This window comes from Blennius ocellaris (genome assembly GCF_963422515.1).
Source record: "Blennius ocellaris genome assembly, chromosome: 1".
In the NCBI taxonomy this organism is placed as follows: Eukaryota; Metazoa; Chordata; class Actinopteri; order Blenniiformes; family Blenniidae; genus Blennius; species Blennius ocellaris.
The window spans coordinates 10,751,897-10,773,890 of NC_137650.1; the positions used below are offsets into that span (position 1 = coordinate 10,751,897).

Here is a 21,994-nt window from a genome sequence, read left to right on the forward strand (position 1 = left end):
TGACAGAAGGTGACATGTCACATCTGGAGGCAAGAAGAGAGGGACACAAATGTGTGAAACGATCAACATTCTTCATTATTTACACTCTCTTTTATTTGGTGACGCCTACAGGGACAGGTAGTAACTGCAGTGTTGTTGCCATCACCAGCGGAGGTGAAAAAAGTGCAGAAATGTTATATAAGTGAAAGTACTGCTGCTGCTGCAAAAAAAACAAAAAACAAATCCAATTACAAGAATTTGAAAATGACTATTTAGCAGCATATAATTTAATGTAATTCAAAAATGTGGGCCAAAATGTTTTTATTATTAGCTCATGATATGGCCACGTTCAGTATGAACTGAAGAAGTTACATTGGATAAAAATGTACTCATAAGTACCCGAAACACCATTAACTTACTGTCATTACATTTGTGCACTTTATTGGACACTAGTGACTTTATTAGAGTAAGGACGTCTCTCTTCTTTAATTCTCTTATATTAAGTACTTGGGATATCACTACCTCATTTTCCAGGTGTGTAAGAAACACGTCTATCCCTTTTATATAAACCTGTAGATATTGTTTGTTTTTTACATTTTCTTTTTACTTGTTTTTTGTTGTTGTTGTTGTTGTTGTTGTTGTTGTTGTTGTTGTTGTTGTTGTTGTTGTTGTTGTTGTTGTTGTTGTTGTTGTTGGGTCGAGTCTGACAATTATCTCGCTATTAACTCGTTCACTCACTCACTCACTCACTCACTCACTCACTCACTCACTCACTCACTCACTCACTCACTCACTCACTCACTCACTCACTCATCTATGCTAGATTCTCTTTGCTGTTCTTTCATTCAAGCATTTTCTCTCACGAAGCCTTGGTTTAGTTGTTGTTGTCTTGGAAATTTTCCTTTCCTTGCCTCGTGTACAGCTCATGATTCCAATAAATACATTTTTTAACTTATTGGATATTGAACTGTATTATCTCTGCAAGTGGCGCCATCACAGTAGAGTGTGGCCATGAGAGATTCAACTGAATCAGATCCCTTCAATACTGCCATTTTGGACCAGGTCCAGCATCTCCTTCAGCATGACCAACAAGTGACTTGTCTTTCTACTGGTATTCTACATCTACAGACAGAACAGGAGCACCATGGTTTAACAGATGAGGGATTTCTGAAGGTTTTTGACGACACTACTTCTGGACCAGAGGCTGGCCAGGAAACACTTTACCTGTAGCAAGGCCGAGGCAGTGGAGGGAACTATGCTGTCCTGTTCCACACACTTGCTTCAGACAATGCTTGGAATAACAGCACCCTTGTTTTTTTCCCCTCCAAGCAGGGCTTTCAGAGGAGATAAAGGACTGCATGGCTCCCCTTGACCTTCCTGGTGACCCGTACTCCCTCATCTCTTGGGCCATCAAATTGGACAAGATTTCTCACCCATCCTGACCCTAAACTCTAGTTTGTGGAAGTCGAGGCCTCTGATGTGGGGGTAGGAGCTACCCTCGGACAGTGCTTGTGTGAGAAGAGCGAGATTCACAGCTCTGTTTTCTTTTCCAGGAGGCTTTCACCTGCAGAAAGGAACCGTGACGTTGGAAACCGCTAACCTTTGGTGATTGAGATGGCATTAGAGCAATGGAACACTGGCTGAAGGGCTCAGAGCAACCGTTTTTGGTTTGCGCTGAAAATAACAATCTGGAATTCCAGATGGGCGAGGTGGGATTTGTTTATAGCCCTTCTTCATCTCCAGTAATACCAAAGCTGATGCTCTGCCCAGACAGTTTACAACATATTCTACCACTGGAGTAGATAGTAACATCCTTTGTGCTTCCTGTGTCGTCAGAGCAGTCCCCTTGGGCATCGTGGGTAAGGTTAGACGTGCACTCAAGAAGATGTCGGTCCCAGATAGCTGCCCCTCTTAACTATGTACATACAACTGTTTCAGAGTCTGACAGGTCTAAGGTCATCCAAAGATGAGAAAAAACTCTGAGTTTTCTTTACTGACAGGAGGGAGAAATAGTTTGTTCATGTCAAGTATGCACCCAGAATAATCTCTCAAGATCCCCATCAGCTGGCCTCCAGCAACATCTGTCTTTATCCAAGAAACCATGGTCCAACATCTCGATAGACTTTGTAAGCAGACTACACTCGTCAGCCGATAACGCAATCATTTAAATCTTGTTAACCACTTCTCCACAATACCATATTTTACCATTCTGCCCAAGCCGCTCTAAGCTGCCTTAAGCCAAAAAGACAAAAGAGGTGCTCTTGTCTCGTGTTTTTCGCCTCCTTGGTCTACTTTAGGATGTTGTTTCAGATCCGGGACCTCATTTCACATCCTTGTTCTGAACAGAGTTCTGTTCCTTCCTTTGGGCTACTGCCAGCCTTTCTTCTGGGTACCAAGCACAATTCAAAGGGTAGATGGAGAGATACAAGCAGGAGATGGAGGCAGGCAATGTTGCTTCTCATCCCTGCAACAGACTTTCTGGAGCAAGCAGTTATTCTGGATTGAATAGGCACAGAGCTTGCTGCCTGGCTTTTCCCCTTTCCAGTGTGTTGTCCAGTATTTGTGGATGCCAGATTCTACTGTCCCCGAGAAGAGGGAGGTCTCTGTAGTGTACCAGAGTATTTTTTAGTTACTTTTGGATTACTTTACCAGCAAACGTAAAAAATAAAGACAAGAAAGAATAGAATGTGTCGTCTGCTCAGTGTATTGATACGTCTTATACACAGAATACACAAATTGCACTTAACAAGTTTTGAACTATCAAAATTCAGTAACCAATCAGGTGTCAAACACTGATTTTTTTTAAGAATCAAAACCACAATACAAATAAAGCTTTTAATTATTCAAGTGTTAGTCCTCAAAACTATTTCTATTCAAGAAAATGTACTCATCTTTTACAAAACTTTTTCAAAACTCTCTCTCTCTCTCTCTCTCTCTCTCTCTCTCTCTCTCTCTCTCTCTCTCTCTCTCTCTCTCTCTCTCTCTCTCTCTCTCTCTCTCTCTCTCTCCCAGGTGAGACCTCGAGAACCCTGGACCTTCACAGCACTTTCACGGCTGAGAGGCATAACTAGCATTGTACAGAGAGGTCAAGAGACTCCTCCCACTTCAAAACAAAGTGATGTCAGAGTTTCTGGCCGGAAAATGCCTTTCTTTCCCACGGAACACGGATCAACATGATGTAGTACATATGCCTTTAGGGCATACTGTAACTCACCAAATATACCAAAAACACAGATGAAGACGTCAGGGGCTTCAGCCATCAACATTATGAAGATATATAATATGTCTATGGCTTCTGCAGCACAACCTGGAGCTTGTCGTCTGCCATTGTTGTTATTCAGTGACATCATGGGGAGGGACGGGGAGGGGGGGCCGAGGGTGATGATATCCTCGTTTTCCATAAATGTCCATCTTTGCCCGTCCACACCTCAAAGCCAAACTTGCGTTTTAGAATTTCCCCACTCTGGAAACTGTTTTTTAAAAAAAAATGTTGATCCATTGATGCCCTCCTCATATTCAAGGTGTTAAACTCTGCAGCAGTTTAGGTTTGACTCCCAAGAACTACCCTACATTCCATGTCTCTTGTGTACTGTGACAATTATCTGCTTTGATCTCACTTCCTGTTTTATTTATGATCAGTTCACTCCACTGATACACTCCCTCACCTATTGTCTTCCAGCTTGTCGTTGCTTTTGTCTGGAGATATTCCAGCATTTTCTCTCATGGATTCTTGGTTTTATGATTTTAGTCTTGTGTATTGTTATACCTTTGCCTCACAGACGGATTCCTGTGATCGATCCCTGATTTAAATGCACACATTTAAACTATTCGATGATGAACCATCTGAGCTCTACAAGCGAGGTCTTTGTTATGTCAACATTTTCAGTCTGTCAATATGCGAGATATTTTTACAGTGTTTGTGTATGCAAGATTTGATTAAGACACACTCCCCTCAAACCAGTGAATGACTCACCATATGTTTTGTCGACACAAGAAAACCACAATTTATATTAATTTGAAATATGTTCCAATTACAAATGTGACTTGAAAGCCACATTAACCAAAGCTTATATAAGAATAGTCAATAAATGTTAATGTGTTATGTGAATTGGGTTGCCATAATTAACCCCGATAAAAATAACCACAATAAGCTGAAAAGTGATGTTACAGTGTTGTTGGGGTTTGTTTTTTTTCCACATTTTGTGGGTTATTGCTTAATGTTTGATACAAATGGGGGCAGTTGCATAAATTGTCTCTGGGTCGGAGAACGCCTTCCGCCAAAAAGATATGATGAAAAGTAGCAGGAGATTTGTAAAATCATTACTAAAAACAAACATTTCCTAAGATACATTATTGTTGACTCTTAAATAAGCTTTGATAAATGTGTAACTGCTGATTGAACAACGCAAATATGGTAAATAAGAGTTTAGCAGAAGTAGGTTTAATCATCTCACTCTGTCAACCACAAACTGCCTTTTTTTTTCAGTGTGATTTGTTTTATGGAAGATAAAGAAGCATAGTTCAGGTGTGATTCCAAATGAAATATTTCTCTGAATACTGAACTCTCCAGATAAAGATGTGTTGATGATCTCGTGGCTCTTCCATCAAGGTGGCAGCAAAACAATCTGTATGTGAAGAATTCGCCGTGGCGCTGATGTTTCACGACTGATATGTCAGGATGTAATTTGCAGAGAACGGCTTTGCTTAGATAGGACACTGAAACATCAACAGAGCTTCAGGCTCACCTCTTCATCTGACGGCAGGAATGGCTGAAATTCAGTCAGTCTTCATTCCTTTCAAACCTTCGGACCTCATCTTTTGCCCTCTTCATAAAACCTGGAATGTGCTTCAAAGAATGCACACTATCTTTTCCCCCCATGAATAAAACATCTGTCACTCATCAGCCGGTACAATGTGCGCTGATTTAACGGAGCATAAAGGCTCTGCGAGGCAGAGGAACTCCAGACTGTACACAGATCCTGCAAAAGCCTAAATCCAACCAAGTGTCATCCGTCTGCCTTTGGAGATTAGAGCTCTTTATTTATTCAAGATGGAGTTACTTCATTTGTGAACTTGTGTTATGGAAAGGCTCGCTGACACAAGTATGTTGGCTAATGTAAACACTAGGAAGGTCTTTGAAGAAGCTTTGACTAACGTAAGCATTCATAAAGCAGTAATAAATCAAGGAATTTTGCTATTATGATACATTCCCGGATATGGAGGCTGTAAAGTTTTGGAAGTATTTTTCAAGAAGGCACTACAAAATAGGACACTTCAGTGTTTGTTCTTTTGAAATCTATTTGATTGTCGTCACCTGCAAGCATCCCAACTCTATGAAAGTGAATAACTTTCACACTGGAGTGCTCCTTGACTATTTGCGAAACTCCTTTAATCATCTGAAAAATGTGTCTCAACCATACTTTATTGTATTTCTAATACCCATTGGAGTTGAAAGAAGCATCCCGTCTTGGAGGAATATTTGGGAATCCTTACAACAGCTCAAAGATAGTTTCCTGACATCTGTCATTGAATATTCCAAGGGTTTCATAACATGAGATTAGTTCAATCCAGTTAAATCCACATCCACTAGTGGTTCTGAAAGTGTGGACCTCCCTTAGGGAGCACCAGCAAGCTTCGGAGGGGGTGCAGTGCAGCAATTGGAAAGAGCTGAGGGTCAGGAGGATTTTTTCCTGCATGACTCTTTTCCTTCTTGTGAAGAAATTCTAACACAAAGGATGAATATGAATAAATTAGTTGTAAGTGGGAGTCGCACGGTGCAGCAGTTGTGAGCGCTCTCTCCTCATTGAAGGTCATGCGTTCAGATCCTGGGCCATTATGTGTGGAGCATGTGTTGCACGTCCTCCCAGTGGGTGCGTGGGTTTTATCCCACAGTCCAAAACCATGAGGTTAACTGGTGACCCTAAATTGCACCCATGTATGACTGTGAGTGTTTGTGGTTGTCTGTCTCTGTGTGTTTGTCCTGTGATGGGCTGGTGACCTGTTCAGGTGTACCCTGCCCTTGGATGGATGGATGGATGGATGGATGGTTGGATGGATGGATGGTTGGATGGATGGATGGATGAATGATGGATGGATGGATGGATGGATGGATGGATGGATGGATGATGGATGGATGGATAGAAATGCCAAGGAGATTAAATTAAATAGTAACTTAAGTCTAGTGTAGAACCGTAATTTAAAAACATCCCTCTGGGTGGGATTAGTGATTCTATTCTATTCTATTCTATTCTATTGAGGCGTTTCATATGGAGGACTAAATGTCTCTATGTACGTTATACATATAAGTTATATTCAAGGCTTATGGCGCCCTCTGCCGACAAAAATGAATATTACATTGTATAGTGCTACAATCGCCGGGCCGACAGGGGACGCTCTGTCCAGCGTTCACAGCCTGTACTGTACAGCGAGCAGAGAAAGCGACCGACCGGTTCAAAACACACACAATGGGCAAGAAGCACAAGAAGCACAAGTCCGAAAAACACGGATATGAAGGTATTTTGTGACTGAGCGCGCTATAATTCAACCACATGTACTGAATAAGTAAAGGTGCTTGTGGTTGAAAAGCAGGATAGCTTTTTGCGGTTGTTCGCTGTGTTAGCATCCTGCTAGCTATGAGCTCGCCGTTATGTCCACAGCTATCGGGCTGATTTTTATCCGCTTTTCATTAACATTATTTTCTGTCACTTTTGCATATTTTGCTTTGAGTTATGACGCCTGTGATTAGGGAATCCTCCGTAGTATTCGTCTTTCTTGACTGAAACAACAGCTGTTAGCGGCTACTGTTGGTAGCATCTGCTGTTAGCAGCTTGTTTATTATTATTATTGGGCTGATGGCTGGTTGGTTTGATGTGTGCAGATTACGGAGAAAGGCCCCTGAAACTCGTTCTAAAAGTGTCTGGGAACGAAGTGACGACTGGCAGCTCGAGTCTGGACACGTTTTACGATGATCAGCCGGCGAACGGGGATAAATCCAAAGAAAAGAAGAAGAAAAAGAAGAAGGATAAAGACAAGAGCCTGGGATCACCAGAAGAAGACAAGGGGAAGAAAAAGGTACAGTCCTCACCTCGTATTTTGTTTCACTCTTTAAGGGAATATGTTTGTCTGGACTTTAGTTTATTGGTGTTTGGTTTAGATGACCAAGAAGAAGAAGGGGCAGGAAGCAGATGGGGACGATGACAGGGAGCAAAGCAGAACTCCCATCAGATCAGAGCTCGATAAACTGGAAGGTGAGCTTCTTTATGTAACTGATCACAGAATGATTGGTTCCCATCTCAAACCTGATTTTGATTGTTTGACTTACTCAACATTTGACCCTTTCCAGCTGAAAAAGAACAAACTCCTCTGCAGGAAGCTTTGAATCAGCTCATCAGGCAGCTCCAGAGGTACTACATGGATTATTAACACACATTTTCAGACTCCAGGTACTTCTCTGTATAGCTTTACACACACACGGAGCTCATGCATGTTTGCAGTTTGAGGAATAATACTCCATTGTAATCATTCACTATGTTTGTAACCTGTTATCACAACTTGACACCAACGCATGTGAATGGGATCATGCACTTTGTTACAGATCACTCTTTTTTTGTGATCTGTACGCATGTTGATAGTCCAGTGATGATGAATTCTGCAGCCCCAGTTGTAGCTTTAATGTAAAACTCCAGTTGGTGGTGAGCTTTTCAAACTGAAGCTGAGTTACTGAACCCCGGTGAGTGCAGGATTGTTCTACTGAACATGATCTGAAGTGTGTGTTTTGACAATATTTTGACACGGATCATAAAAAACCTGAGCAGACTGATGTATAGTTAAAAACTGAAAAATGTTGGGGGGTTTTTGTTGGGGTTTTTTTTTTCATTTCACGGGGACTGTTATTAAGCATCAACACATAAAACTCAGTCATTTATATTAAATGAAGCAATGTAGGTTTTAATATGATCTGCAATGTAACTAACAGTGTAAGTGAATGTCAAAGTATCTCTTTAAATTCAAATAATGAAAGACCCGACAACCTTCAGTTAAGAAAGAACCCCCAGTGAATTAACATCTTCAGTCTGTCATCGTCTGCGTCTTCACGTATAAGCTTTGGCACATGTTTATTTGATATTAATGTCTTCCTGAACTGCTGCTTCCCTCTGTAGGAAAGATCCCAGCGCGTTCTTCTCCTTTCCGGTGACTGACCTCATTGCCCCCGGCTACTCCTGCATCATCAGGCATCCAATGGACTTCAGCACCATGAAGGAGAAAGTCAAGAAAGAGTTCTACCAGTCGGTGGATGAACTCAAGGTATCTGTGGGCGTCAGGCACGTTGTTGCAATTCAGGCCTCGACACAGTTTGACAAAGCAAAAATAACAGTAGAGCAACAGGGGTGTAACATCTCGAGCTTATCTGACGGGGTGTGGACATGTCTTCAATGTGTGCTTTATTGTTCTCCTGCAGGGGGATTTCCAGGTTATGTGTCAAAACGCCATGACTTACAACAAGCCGGAGACCATTTATCACAAAGCAGCTCGGAAACTGCTGCATTCTGGGATGAAGATCCTCAGCCAGGTACCAAGCTGAGCAGTTTTGTGACTCACACCTACAGCAAAGAGTTGTTTTAAATATTCATGATTTACCCGTGTTTTCTGGATGAATAGACAAGTTGTTAAACGACTTAAACCCCGACAAAAAGTCATCATACTCTTCTTTGGGCCTCACTAATAATCCACAGCCAACAGATGTTCAGGCTTTTATAAAAAAAGACTCGATAATCAAAACATTTTTCTTGTTTAAAGTTGAAACAAGGTTATTTTAGCAGCTAAAGAACACAAACAATTGAAAGAGTTTCTTCCTGTTCAGTGAGGCAAACACATTTATTGACTAATCACTGTATTTCTATTGTGACAATGGCAATCTTAAGTTGTTCTTAGCAAGATATATAGACAAACAATGCTCAGTAAAGATTTAGTTTTATTTAATATCATGAGCATATCTGATTTTAAAACTAAAAAATATGTTTTGTTTAGTTTAGTTTAGTTTTTGCTTTTTGGTCTTGGTTTAGCAGCAAGAACACTGTAATTTTTAACATTAAACCAAACAAACAGCAGGGAAATAAGCAGATTGTTTTATATTGTATACACCTTGGAAAAACTCTTTTCAATTCAAAAAAATTTTTTTGGAGGGGGGTTAAATACTATTATACTCATGACATTTAAATGAAAAATATTAACTATTAATCGTTAAGCATTTGTATTATTAGTATTATTATTATTATTGTTATTATTATTACAACCTTCACTTAAAAATAAAAACAAATATATTATGGGGAAACTTTTTTTTATTTTATTTTTTTTTTTTATAATTTTTTATACAGCTTCAGTTTGCTTGGTGCAGTTTTCTCACCTGCTGAAATGAATCACACAGTAAATCTAATTAGCTCTACATTAGCTGTTTGTCTGTCGCTTTGTGTTTTTTCCTTCAGTCAAGCACAAAACTGGGACTCGTTAAAAACAGAAACTGTTGACGTTAGAAAACGTAGTTACTTTAAAAGCGTAGTTGCGTTTGTGTCCCACGCAGCTCGTGGAAGTGAAGGTGGCTTTGCTTTGCCCCCGGTGTACCAGGTGGAGGCAGCAGAGAGCCGTAGGCGTCCTCTCCTCCACCCTCTCCTGCCCCTCTGTGACAGGTGTGCCTGTGTGTGTGTGTGTGTGTGTGTGTGTGTGTGTGTGTGTGTGTGTGTGTGTGGTGTGTGTGTGTGTGTGTGTGTGTGTGTGTGTGTGTGTGTGTGTGTGTGTGGTGTGTGTGTGTGTGTGTGTGTGTGTGTGTGTGTGTGTGTGTGTGTGTGTGTGTGTGTGTGTGTGTGTGTTGTCCGACAGGAGCGGCTGGACAGCCTGAAGCAGAGCATCGACTTCATGTCCGGCCTCGACCCGGCGGCCAAGCTGAGCCTGAAGTCGGAGGAAGCGGGCGGCGGCAGCTCGGAGCAGAAAGACGGCGCTCCCGGCACGGAGAACAGCAGCGAGCGTCCCAGACTCCCAGCACGCCCAGGTGCTGTCCGCCGCTGCGTTCCCGTCCAACACGCTCTCGCCGTCTCACTGCTGCCGACGCCGAACGCCCATTTATACCAATTTAGGCAAAGAAAAAAAAAACGTTTTCCTCTCAGCCCATCATCTTTTCCATCGTCAAGCTGCAGGCTCAGAATGTGAGGAATGCCTCAGCGCATGCTGGGGCTTGTTTCCTCTCGTGGCGCTACACCTTCTGCACGGGCTTTGTTGTTGAGCGATCGTGATGTAACTGAACCTGACGAGCGAAATTACGGCTGTCAGAGTCTGAGTCACAGTCGGAGGATCAGCCTCAGGAAGCCTGTTCGTTGTGCCGGCTTCTCATCCGGCTTACTTAATACTTTCAGCTCATAAAAGATGGCCCTGTGCAAAAGAGAGGAAAAAAAAACAAAAACTCACAGTGGCTTTTATTGACGTCAGCAAAAAGCTTCCAGGTAGCTGATGAGAGGAATGAAAGCAGAATGTAGGTGTGGAATCGGAGCCGCGGCAGAAGTTCCTTCCCGCGGCAGTTGCGTGGTTCTTTTTTTGTCGTCGGCACAAACCTTTTTCCGCTCACGGCCACAGCGTCTCATCCACCTGTCTTTCACATCTTGCGCTCCGTTCGCAGACAGGAAAAGGACACCAAGGACGAGGCGGCGAAGGCCGAGAAGGAGCTGGAGGAAATCCGCAAGGTCATGGAGGAGTCTGGGGGGAAGCTGTCCAACAGAGTGCTTCAGTCCGACGTGAGAAAAGAGTCACAACGCTGCTCCTGATCGACACACACCCATAGTCGTCACCAAACATAGGCTCATTTCAGTTTCCAAGGTTTTTCACATCCTCCTAAACGGCCGCTTCAAACGAGGGTTCAACTTTGATGATTGACGTGTTTCCATGGTCTTTGTAAATCAAGCAAGTTTTCAAAAAAAACCACAAACCTTCACTGTTCCAGTTGGAGTTTTCCCGGCGGAAGTCTGACGGCTCGACCACGTTGGCCATCCTGAACCCGGCAGATCCTTCAGCAGGAGGTCAGTTCAGACTGTTCACTGGCTCGTCAACACAGAAAGATTCAACTGAACGCTAAAGACAACCTTTAACTTGAAATCAAAATGAGTTGTTTCTCTGTACTCGTGCTGAAGGCGAGAGTTTGGCAAGAGTTTTTTTTTGCTTGGTTGGGTGTAAATCTGAGAGAATGTGTTCCTGTGGTGTTCCAGATGTGGGCTACTGTCCCGTCAAGCTGGGCATGATGTCCAACCGGCTGCAGAGCGGCGTGAACAGCCTGCAGGGCTTCAGGGAGGACAAGAGGAACAGGATCACCCCGGGTGCTGCGCCGCGCCGCTCCACATCGCCGTGCGTCTGCACGTCGCCGCAAAACTGACGGCCCGTCGTCTGTCCACAGTGTCCTACATCAACTACGGCCCGTTCACGTCCTACGCGCCCACCTACGACTCCAGCTTCGCCAACGTCAGCAAGGACGACTCGGACCTCATCTGCTGCTGCTTCGGAGAGGAGTCCAGTCAGCAGGGCTCAGACAGGTATGTGCTCGGCAGACGCAGACGCACGCTGGCGGTTTTGTTAAAAAAAAAAAAAAAAAGAAAGAAACGTCACTGGAGGCATCGCTGCATGAGCGCTCTCCAGATGTTCCTCGGGGGAGGTCAGCAGGCCTCCGCCTGACGTCATCCCACCCCGTGTGATTTCCTCCTCTCTCATGTTATTATCTCCTGGACTGGAGCCACGTTCACTGCGGCTTGTGTCTCAGACTACCGGGGGGTTGAATCAAGATGTAAACGAGCATGAAGGACGCACGGGCTGAAATGTTTGGTTGTTGTTTTTTTAACTTTTTATATGTCGCATCCTCGGCTCCTAAAGCTTGAAGGGCTCCACTGTTTCAGTGGGTCAGTTTGCTCCTCCTAACAAGTAACGTCTTTCTCCGTCACTCAACACTCCGCATACACGCGTTTTCAACGTACACGCCAACCAACATAAACGACGCACATTTGGCTAAAGCACAAAGTGGAACAGCATATCCCGAGTCGCGGACCGTGCCATCACGCCATTTGTCCGTTCAGGCGAGTGGAACAGCTCGCGTCGGAACAACAGCTGACAAATGAGAAGAGGGGAAGGAAAACGTTGTTGATGAAGACCATGTGGTGAAAAAGAGCAGCTTTCCTCAGCCTGGAGCCAAAATCATGGCCGTGTTTTTAAGTAGCACGCCCTCACTTGTTTCTCCCCACTGTGGAGGAGTTTAGGTTGTTTCTTTTCTCCCAGCAAGTGTGGACTTTGTCTCTCGACAACAAGGTGGTTGAGATGTTTCCTCCACCCTGCTGCCGAGGCCATGACGGTGTTACGTGCATGTTCTGTTCAGCAGCTTTTCAGACTTCCTGTCCAAACCAGACGAGTACATGTACAAACTGGCCGACAACCTGCTGGACGCCATGACCAACGGAGAACACTCCAGAACCCTGAAGCACAGCGGGCCGGTAAGCACGCTTAGTGCCGCTTGTAACCTGGAACCAGAGTCGCCGTGGCTCTGAAACCTCCAACCTGCAGGTCAGAGGGAACATGCAACTCATTGTTACGTGTCCAGCAGGTGGAGGAGCCGGCGAACACGCCAGAGGACAAGGAGGCGATGGAGGTGAGGGTCTTCAAGCTCCAGACGGAAACCCTTGGCGAGTTTTAGACCAACATGCAGCACGGTTGGAAACGACCGAGGCGTCGAGTCTACCGAATGGCGGGAATCGTCGAGCGCCATGTGGCTGCAGCTCGTACTGGAGAGCGGGAGCAGCTCAATGCCGTCACGTGTCCCTGAACCCGTACGCGCCCATACGAGCGGATACTTCATTTAGTTTGTGTTCCCGGCGGCCGATCTGGTCACTCCATCCACCAGCTGTGTCAACACGGCGGGAGGCCCCGCCGCGAGCTGCGCTCCATCCAGCCGTGGAAAGAACATTTCCCCTCCGCGACACGGCCGCGCAGCGAGCTCGCTCAGGGAGGGGGGGGGCGTCGGAGAATTTGGAGGGGACCGTGTTTTCTTTTGAGCGCACGCTGGCCGCGGCGCTGAATCGCTCCTCAGAGCAGCGGAGGAAACCCGAGCACAGAACTCAACGCCGGGCACACAGCATCCCCTCTGTGCTGCCTGTTTGCTGTTTCTGGCCGCGCTCCAGTTTACCACCCCCCCCTCCCTCACCCCCACCTCCTCTTCCTCCGCTCTGCTCCGATGTTGCAGAAGAAGCTTGATTTTTTATTTTTTTTTATGGGAAGCAAAGAAGCAGCGTGACAAAAGCCCAGGATGATCCCTTGAAGCATCAGCTGTCTGACTTGGAATGAGCTTCTCTCATCTGACTAACCCCCCCCCCCCCCCCCCCCCCCCCCCGTGTCTCCCACAGGTAGCTGGAGCCGAAAAACCCAACAGGCTGGACTTCCTGCGCTCTGCCGTCGGCCCGCAGATGGCCGAGGAGCTCTCAGGGGGTAAAGCGTCTCACTTGGCTTTTCAAACACTGCAGTGTGTGTGTGTGTGTGCGTGTGTGCGTGTGTGCGCGTGTGTGCGTGTGTGTGTGTGCGTGCGTGCGTGCGTGCGTGCGTGCGTGCGTGCAGATGGAAACATTCAGTTCGGAATCTAAATTCTTTTCGCTGTGTCATGACCTGGTTCGTTCTTCATCCTCCTACTACCCATCACCTCCCATCTCCCCCCGGTCTGTAGCTTCTAGCTTAACACTGAGGGTCTGTGTCGCACAACAATGCATGTGTTCTGTTCAGGGGGCGGGGGGGGGGGGGTTTCACCACAAGGTAACCGGAGAAACCCCGAGGAAGTATTAACTGACCGTGCGCCTCGCCTTCTCCTCCGCCAGAGGCCTTGCACTTCCAGCAGAAGCTGGACGAGACCACCAAGCTGCTGCGTGACTTGCAGGAGGCGCAGAAGGAGCGTCTGAGCGCCAAGCAGCCGCCCAACATGATCTGCCTGCTGGCCCCGACCGCCAAGGAGCTGGAGCTGGGTAAGACCCTCTGGGTGCAGGAGCCCCTCTTGTTAGCGGCCGGCGACCTCTGAAGAGTCCAGCTGCGGTTTGACTTTCCACTCTGGAGGAGAGTTTGTGGTCGCACAATGTTCTGATTCATGTCATGGTGGACTTCATTGCCGTAGATGTATTTAACAGATTCACATCATTTAGTGTTGGACATGTTGATTTATTTATTCTAAAGTCTGAACGCTAGAGTCTAAACTTTTTTACTTTTCTGGGACGATCTACTGCGTTTAGCTATGATAGACGACCGGCCCGGACTCTCACACAAAGCAGTCTGTGTCCATTCCTCCTCTGATCTCTCTGTGCAGCCGAGAAGGTGACGGAAACTTGGCTCAGCTGACGGGCCAGGTGGCCCCCTGTGACGTCAGCAGCGTCTACGGTATCAGGAAAGCCATGGGCGTCGCCGTCCCCGCCGACCCCTTCATAGACCTCACCACAGGTAAAAAAAAAAAACACCCCGGGAGCGTTAAACATAAGTCGTACAGCAAAGTTCAGTCCAGAGTTAACTTGCGTCTGACGTCCTCTTCCACGCGTCCAGTGCAGGAACCGGCGGCTGAACCGATGGACACCTCCTCCAGCTGTCCAGATGTTGTCCCGGTCGTGACTGTTGGATGAATTCCCAGCTCCTTTCTTTCAGTGTAATAACTTAAGATTTGTACAAAAGGTGCTCCTTGTGTGACATTTTTATGCATCCAGTCAATAAAGTGTTTGTGATATATAAACGCCGGCTCCGGTCATCCCACTGCAGCACAGACGGCAGGCTTAAGAAAACATTTATTACATTCTGCAACTGTACAAAAGACACATTTGTTCACAGAAAGGGCAATACGCTATTATTAATAACAGTATTATTATCATTATTATGTAACCACAATGACAGGGTGTTGATCTCAGGACATTAAGGCCACGAGACAAATCGAGTTTCAGAGGCACAGAGAGCGATCGGGACGTCTGAGCCGACGGCGCGAGAAAAAAACATTCACAGGACACTGAAGAGAGCGCCACGGAGTTCCCTCGTTGCAGCATATATGCAGACGGCAGCAGAAAGGACACGGAGAGCAGAATTCGTAATCGAGCCGAGTAAACACTTTAAACAGAGGGCGTACGTACAGCACACTGATTTATCTAGTTCCTAATAAACAATTGTTAAAATGAGCAGAACCGAGAGAGAAAAAAACGCGTCCAGAGTCTTTTCGGGTGAACGTAAAGGTACGAGGTTCTCCTCATCAGCAGGCAGTGTTAGGATTTGTAACTTAACCTATCATTCTCAGGAAGGAGGGACGCCTTTGTCTTAACTCCTGTTGGTGACATTGAAACGTTTTCAAATGTGTCTCGCTCGTTACACAGTAACAGCAGAGGAACCGTCACACGTCATTCACAGACTTTCAAACTATGATCCGAACAGAATCTGTTGTTTTGTCTTTTACAAAGGACCCAGCGGGTCGTAGAAAATAACAACTGTATTTGGCATTAGTACAATACACGTGTTCCTATCACATTTAGTTGAGGGACAAAACAAAAGTGACTAAATCACTGGACGCGCGGGGGGAGGGGGGGGGGGGGGGGGGGGGGGGTGGGGGGGGGTGATTGTACATACTGACCATTCCCTCTGCGGCCTTCACCTGGTCGGACCAGAAGGGGCGACGAGTTGAATGTAACGTCCAGCGTGGAGCGGAGGAGCCGCGCCTCTAAAAACCAGCGACGTCGCAAGGAACGCGCTGCACTTGGTCCCGCGGCGGCGTGCAACAGTCTGTAAACTCTGGACTTTTGTTGTGCGAGAGTCTGGCTCCATGCCGGGCGGCGGGCCTCAGCTCAGACCCATACCCTGCTGCTTGCTCATGTCGGTGCACACAAAGAAGGTTTTCAGCTCGCCTTTCCCCTTCACGTTGATGAACCCCCGACACTCGCACGAGTAGCCCAGGTTCCTCAGCACGGCCGACGTCTCCATCGTCACCTGCACGAGGACGGCGGGTTCAAACAAAGCGACCGGAGACATTTGAGATAGAAACATTGTAATGATCCTGCACCTGGATCTTGCCAAGCTCGCCGGTGCTCTCCATCCTGCTGGCCACGTTGACCGTATTTCCCCAGATGTCGTACTGAGGCTTCCTCGCTCCGATCACGCCGGCTATCACCGGGCCATGATTGATACCTGTGGGAGGGAGACGACCGGAGGTGAGCAGCGTGTCGTTATCAGGTCAGATCTACAAAGAACGCAAGGCAACAAGGAGAGGTGACTGTAAGGAAACAACTCGTCCTCCCTCCCGGCCAGCAGGAAATCAAAAACACAATCCATATCTGTAAATTACTTCAAGTCAACTCCTTTATTCGTCACACACAACAATTATACATAGTATAATGTGCAGTGAAATGTTTTAAGTCCCTTACACACGCGATGAAAATAGCACACTATATAACATTAAGAACAATAAAGAAATTGAAGGCACATCAAAGATAAATAGATAAATATGGGTAGATCGGTCCAAATAAACAGTACACAGAAGGCAATTTGCCGCGTCTATTTTTCTTGGTTCTATTTTGAGAGTTCAGTTTAAAAGAATAAATTGAAAACCTTAAAGCGCTTTTAATGATTTGATGATGGAAATAAACCAGTTTCACTCATGCAGTCAGCAGTGCCTACTTGGTGCTTTAGAGCAAGAAAAATCCTATCATGCTATGTGAGGGATTGTAACAGCTAGTCCGAGTAACAATACTAATAATATATAGTTCTGGGAGGAGAGACGCTCACGCAGGCTTTATTGAGTCGCATATCAACATTTTTGCCAAACCGGCTGCTTTTCTAAAACAGAAAACTAAAGGGCTCGTTTCTAACCACCTCTAACATTTTCCTTTCTATGTGGTGGAGCTCTAGATATGTGTTCACTGATGTACAGCTGAAACCTATCAGTGTGTCATAGAGCCTCTATGTGTCGCGGCTCTACTCAGTTCATTGTGACTGAAACAAGCGGCTTCAGGTTCGATTGTCCTTCATCCTCAGAGCCCAACTTCACCTGAACGGCACTGGAAAAAAACCTGAATCGTCAAGTGGAGTTTGTAATTTGACACCAGCATCATTTTTTAACGTGGTTAATGCTGTGTCTGTAGCCCACTGGTAAACAAAACAATGCTTATGAGACAAAAACTAAATCTATAAGGAAATAAGTGCAGATTCAAACCATCAAAATAACAACATGGTGGCCTTAGTGCTCTTAGGCAATGCAGCCAACATGAACATATTTGTGAATTTGTGAAGTGACTTTGGAAACTTGCAGAAAACCTCCCAACTTCGGTTTCTGTGCTCAGAGTGAGAAGGACTGGCGGGAGGGAGGAACCGGGCCAGGATCCACTTGAATGTGTTTTAAAGTTAGCGGGTTTAAACAGCAGCCGACTGAGACACTAGTCCGATAGAGACTGATGCCACTTACTGCGACTACCCGCAGTGTACGCCTGACGTGGGTTTTTTATCTCCAAAGAAATGTAAATATTTGAAGCAGAACTTCGAAACCGAGATGCCTGCGCAGAGTCAACTGTCTGGACTGCAGACACAACACACCGAGTTTCCCAAGACTCTTCCCTCCACTGTCACTTTTGACTTTTGACATCACTTATGACCTTTAACTCTTGTGTGCAGTGAACAATCACAATCCTCTCTGCAGCCGTGAAGTGATAAACCGGCACGGTGAAAGTGGTTTGATTCTCCTGCAGAGAATCTGCAACATCCTTCATTTTGAGAGTCACGCAGCAAGAAGCATGGGCTGCACGTCAGTCATCCGCGTAACCACGGAAACCCACTGGCTGGGTTATTGCGCCGGCCCGAGAGGAGAGGAGTGGGTGAAAAGGTTGTGCTGCCGCCGCCGCCGCCGAGCCACACTCACCCACTCGGAGCCTGAAGCTGTTGAAGGAATGTCTGTTGATGCCGTCCAGCTTCCCGATCAGAGCGATGGCGAACTCCACCATGATCCCGATCTGAGCCTGCTGCCGCTCTTCGTCCTGGGAGCAGAGTCCAGTCGCTCAGAAACCTGGTGAACGGTCAACGACGGTGTGACGGGGCAATTCTCCCGGCCTACCTGGTTGTTCTCCTGCCCCGGCGTCCCGCTGAGCCCCGCGGCCGCCATGTACGTGCTGCCAATGGTCTTGATCTTCTCCACGCCGCTGAACTTTGGTTTGGACAGCAGCTGAGAGGAGAGAGGAGAAGTGAGTGGGTGATGGATCCATAAACCCCGTCAGCAGCTGCCGGTTCACATTTACAATCGGACCCTCCTTTTTAATCCTCCTGACCTCATCGAAGTCGGCGATGATTTCGTTGAGCAGCCTCAGACACTCCAGGCCCTCCTTGTTGATGTCGCACTCGGTGTAGAACTCTTTGAAATCTGGCACCGAGGCGAACATCACACACACACAGTCGTAGGATTTGTAATACAGATCCTGTTGGAGGGAGAAACACACAGAACGACATCGGTATTGTTGAGCCGTGAGGCACATTTAGAAATAAAGATGGATGGATGGATGGATTGACTCCCACTATCAAACCCCAGGAGCCCAAACATCTGGATCACATCATTTCACTCCAGAAGTGAGCAGCTGAAAGGCACCTGAGACGATCACCACTACTGGTATCATCATAACATACCATATAGTTCCCAATAGAAGAGCACCCCACTTTTACAAAGATGTGGAGCGCACAAAGAAAGTTTTGTTTTGTTGTGGCGATGAAATTGTCAAAAATTTTGGAAGATCGAACAATTAGTACTGAAAAATAACTACAATCTTAACATACAGTCAATTCTGAACATTTTGGTGAAAATACAGTGAAATGTAAAAATTTTAATCTCCTATAAATCCCATAAAACCACCTGGCGAGGTGGTTTGGCCCGACTGGAGCCTCTTGGTGGCTGAAATGTTTACAGTAAAACTATTAAAAATGTCTTGCGCACCGTTATATTAATTGTATCTTACATTTACAATAATTATGTAAAAAGCGGCTTGAATTCTCTCTGATTATCACTAAATTACAGAAGAGTATTAGGGCCTCTCATGAGAGAAAATAGTGACAGGAGGTAGATTCTATTTCTCGCTATGCACTTCTAGACAAAAGCCAAAATATAATGTTGAGGACTGATATGAAATAGAATATGAACGTTCCAGTGAAAATAGAAAACTCATTGTTCTGGGCAATGTGGAAAAGCCTGTAATTAGATTTAGTGTAATTACTGATAAAACAACACCATTTAGTACAGGCTGTTGATAAACTGAGTGCAGAGTGATGTGCCGTAATGAGACGGCTCCATGGAGACTTGTGGTTCCCACACTATCACCTTTACTCTCAGCGTCATTAATTAAGAGGCAGGACACTGGGAGGCATCCCGGCACAGAGCGGCTGTTGTGTTCAAAAACATCTCACACGGCGCTGTGTGTCATTCTTCACCGTCCACAGTGAAGTCATTGTCGGCGATGACCTGAAGGAAACAGTTGGCCCTCTGAACACGCTCTCATGTTTCTCTCAGGGACGAGAACGAGTCCTTGGAACATTAATATCTCACCCGTTGACATGCAAGCGTTCTGTTTTTTTTCCCATATATATACAGCTGACCTCATGTAAAGGCAAGAACATATGAAACAACACTGGATCTCTATAAAGAAGACTGTGAATGGTAAAAAAAAAAGAAAGAAAGCAGAACCCTCAGCTGACTTAATGCGAATCAAACAAGTAGCGACGAACGTCTGCTTTAGTCCCGTTGATCATGAATCAACAAGCAGGTTGTTGTCCTCTAAACAGTCCCAACGAAGCATGTGGAAGTCTCACCTCGTTCTTCTTGTTCTCCCCGACAAACAGCGCGGCCACGTGTGCCGGCAGCACGTTCTCCAGCAGCAGGCGGTTCAGGTTCTCCCTCGTCTCGATCTCGTCCTGCTCCGTGCGGTTCTTGTACTTCAGCAGGAAGTCCTGGCGGAAGCAGGACTCGTTCTGGGAGCCGACGTCGAGAGGAAGCAGAGCACTTAGTGCAGACGTCTCAGACTTATTTTGAATTGGCAGGAGATCACAGTTTGGCCTTATGTTGCTAAAGCGACTTCAGGAGCAGACCAGACCAAATACATAATGAATCCAATGACGGTAAATATAAAACGTCTGCATCAAGAGTGAAAGTCCTACATTTTGAGAAAAGCTTAACAGCATGTTCTCAAGCTAATTAGCAACAAAGGAATTTTGCATTCAAATTTAACCGTGATATTTAGACTTTTGGGGGTGTATTACTTAAAAGTCAGGTACGTCGTTATATAGAGATGCAATTGTCATACTTCACAATCAGAATTCCTTTTATTGGCATTGTAGCACGGAAGCACAATGAAATTAAAAATTGCAGTTCTCGTAGGAAAATAGTGCAAAACAGGGTGTAAAGATAATTAAAAACTGCAAAAAAATAAATTGAATAAGAAAAGAAATGATTGTCTGAGTCATGCTTGTTCACTTAAGTTTTTTTCATCATTTTAACTTGTGTCACATTTGCATTTTGTTCTAAAATCTGTTTTAAATAAACAAATATTGGTATGACAGTCAACTTGTTTTATCAAAATGTTTTCCACGTCCAACCTTTTTGGTTTCTTTACAAATTGCAGTATGACAAAAAGAGTACTGTAATTCCCAGACTATTGAGCACACATGACTATACCTACCAAAGTTAAACAGGAAAAAAAGTTCGGAGTTACATGATGCACCTGAATGCATCACCCATGTATCTGCTGCATGGAGCTGTTAACTTAGCATCTTTGTTTAAACAGCAGGTTTCAAAGTTGTGACAAAAGTAGGCACTTATAGTCTGGAAATTACGGTACTTTTCAATTTATTTTAAATTTTTTGGCAACAAAAATGGAAATCTGCAATCCAAGGAGCTGACTTATAGAAAAGAATAAAGCAGGAGGTTGTAGTTACCTGCTGTGCGATGATGAGCATGGTCACCAGGAACAGAGTGATGTATATGCAGCTCATAATCTGGGGGTGTTTCACCAGCCCTAAACATCTGAGGATGGACTCATCTTCTCTGCTGCAAAGTGAACAACGACACTGTTCATCCCAGATTCCAGTTTAAAAAGCACAATTCTTCACACCATCGTTTCATCAATAGACCAAATGTAGTGTCAATCCTCCTCTTTCACTGCTTGCACTTATTATCAATACTATTAGAAGTTGGCTTATAGCAGGTCTCTGAATAAGTGTTTCAACAACAGGAAATAACATTTCTTCATACGTTTCCATGCTGTGTCTGTCTCACCTGCTGCAGTTTGAGCTGCCATTAATCGGAATATCCAGGGAACACCCGTATGCCTTGAAGAGATCCCGCTTGGTGCTGAGGATGATGATGTAGTACGCCGTGGAGGCCACCGTGAGGAAGAGCACTTTGAGCTCAAAGCTCACCCGAAGGAAAACTCCACATGCGATCAGTGACAAGATGCAGCAGTAGACCGAGTACTGAGGGACGGGAATTAGGACAGTGAGGAATAATGAGATTCAACACATTTGCAAAAAAAAAAAAAAACATTTCTGGGCTCCTAGTTCAGTATTTTAGAAATAAATAGGGCGCTACGCCTGAATATATAGAGGTCTCTACGGCCTCCACCCAGTGACTGCAGCTCATTCTGATGTGTGGCAAAAACAAACCTCAGTTCCAAGACTGAATTTAAAACCAGACAAATTAAAAACATAAAGGAACAAAATATTGTATCCCAGGTACAAGTGGACTAGATCATTTGGCTCCAAAACCGCTGATACAAAAGTGTGAATATAATTTCAAATTGTGATCGTAACTTCGACTTCGGGTGAGAATGAGCCAGAACCCTAACCCATATGCCAGCATATAAAATATTTATTTCTATTCTGTCACATTCACGCAGTGCCAATATTTGATCCTCATGTTTGTCATTTCTCTCAGAGTTCCCATCTAATCATAATGAAACAGTATGTTTAATTCCTC

General features: G+C 45.2%; 2 protein-coding genes across 2 annotated transcripts in view; one reads left to right on the plus strand and one right to left on the minus strand.

The window, feature by feature from the left end:
* Nucleotides 1-6,409: 6,409 nt before the first annotated feature.
* brd7 (bromodomain containing 7) lies at nucleotides 6,410-14,773 on the plus strand. The gene is given in 19 exon segments (XM_080521041.1): nucleotides 6,410-6,492; nucleotides 6,857-7,050; nucleotides 7,133-7,226; nucleotides 7,322-7,382; nucleotides 8,139-8,283; nucleotides 8,438-8,548; nucleotides 9,853-9,997; nucleotides 10,000-10,021; nucleotides 10,643-10,757; nucleotides 10,964-11,039; nucleotides 11,226-11,333; nucleotides 11,411-11,546; nucleotides 12,380-12,491; nucleotides 12,602-12,646; nucleotides 13,398-13,479; nucleotides 13,860-14,003; nucleotides 14,339-14,347; nucleotides 14,350-14,469; nucleotides 14,569-14,773. Coding segments are annotated over 19 exon segments (1,845 nt in total). The 5' UTR covers nucleotides 6,410-6,443; the 3' UTR covers nucleotides 14,646-14,773.
* A 19-nt stretch (nucleotides 14,774-14,792) lies between these two features.
* adcy7 (adenylate cyclase 7) overlaps nucleotides 14,793-21,994 on the minus strand; it is a 33,658-nt gene continuing 26,456 nt past the window's right edge. The window contains exons 19-26 of the mRNA XM_080521030.1: nucleotides 21,296-21,492; nucleotides 20,956-21,067; nucleotides 19,834-19,992; nucleotides 18,309-18,455; nucleotides 18,098-18,205; nucleotides 17,906-18,020; nucleotides 16,058-16,182; nucleotides 14,793-15,984 (exon numbers count right to left, since the gene is read on the minus strand). Of these exons, the coding sequence (XP_080377156.1) occupies nucleotides 15,838-15,984; nucleotides 16,058-16,182; nucleotides 17,906-18,020; nucleotides 18,098-18,205; nucleotides 18,309-18,455; nucleotides 19,834-19,992; nucleotides 20,956-21,067; nucleotides 21,296-21,492 (1,110 nt within the window). The 3' untranslated portion in view covers nucleotides 14,793-15,837. The remainder of the gene's footprint in view (nucleotides 15,985-16,057; nucleotides 16,183-17,905; nucleotides 18,021-18,097; nucleotides 18,206-18,308; nucleotides 18,456-19,833; nucleotides 19,993-20,955; nucleotides 21,068-21,295; nucleotides 21,493-21,994) is intronic.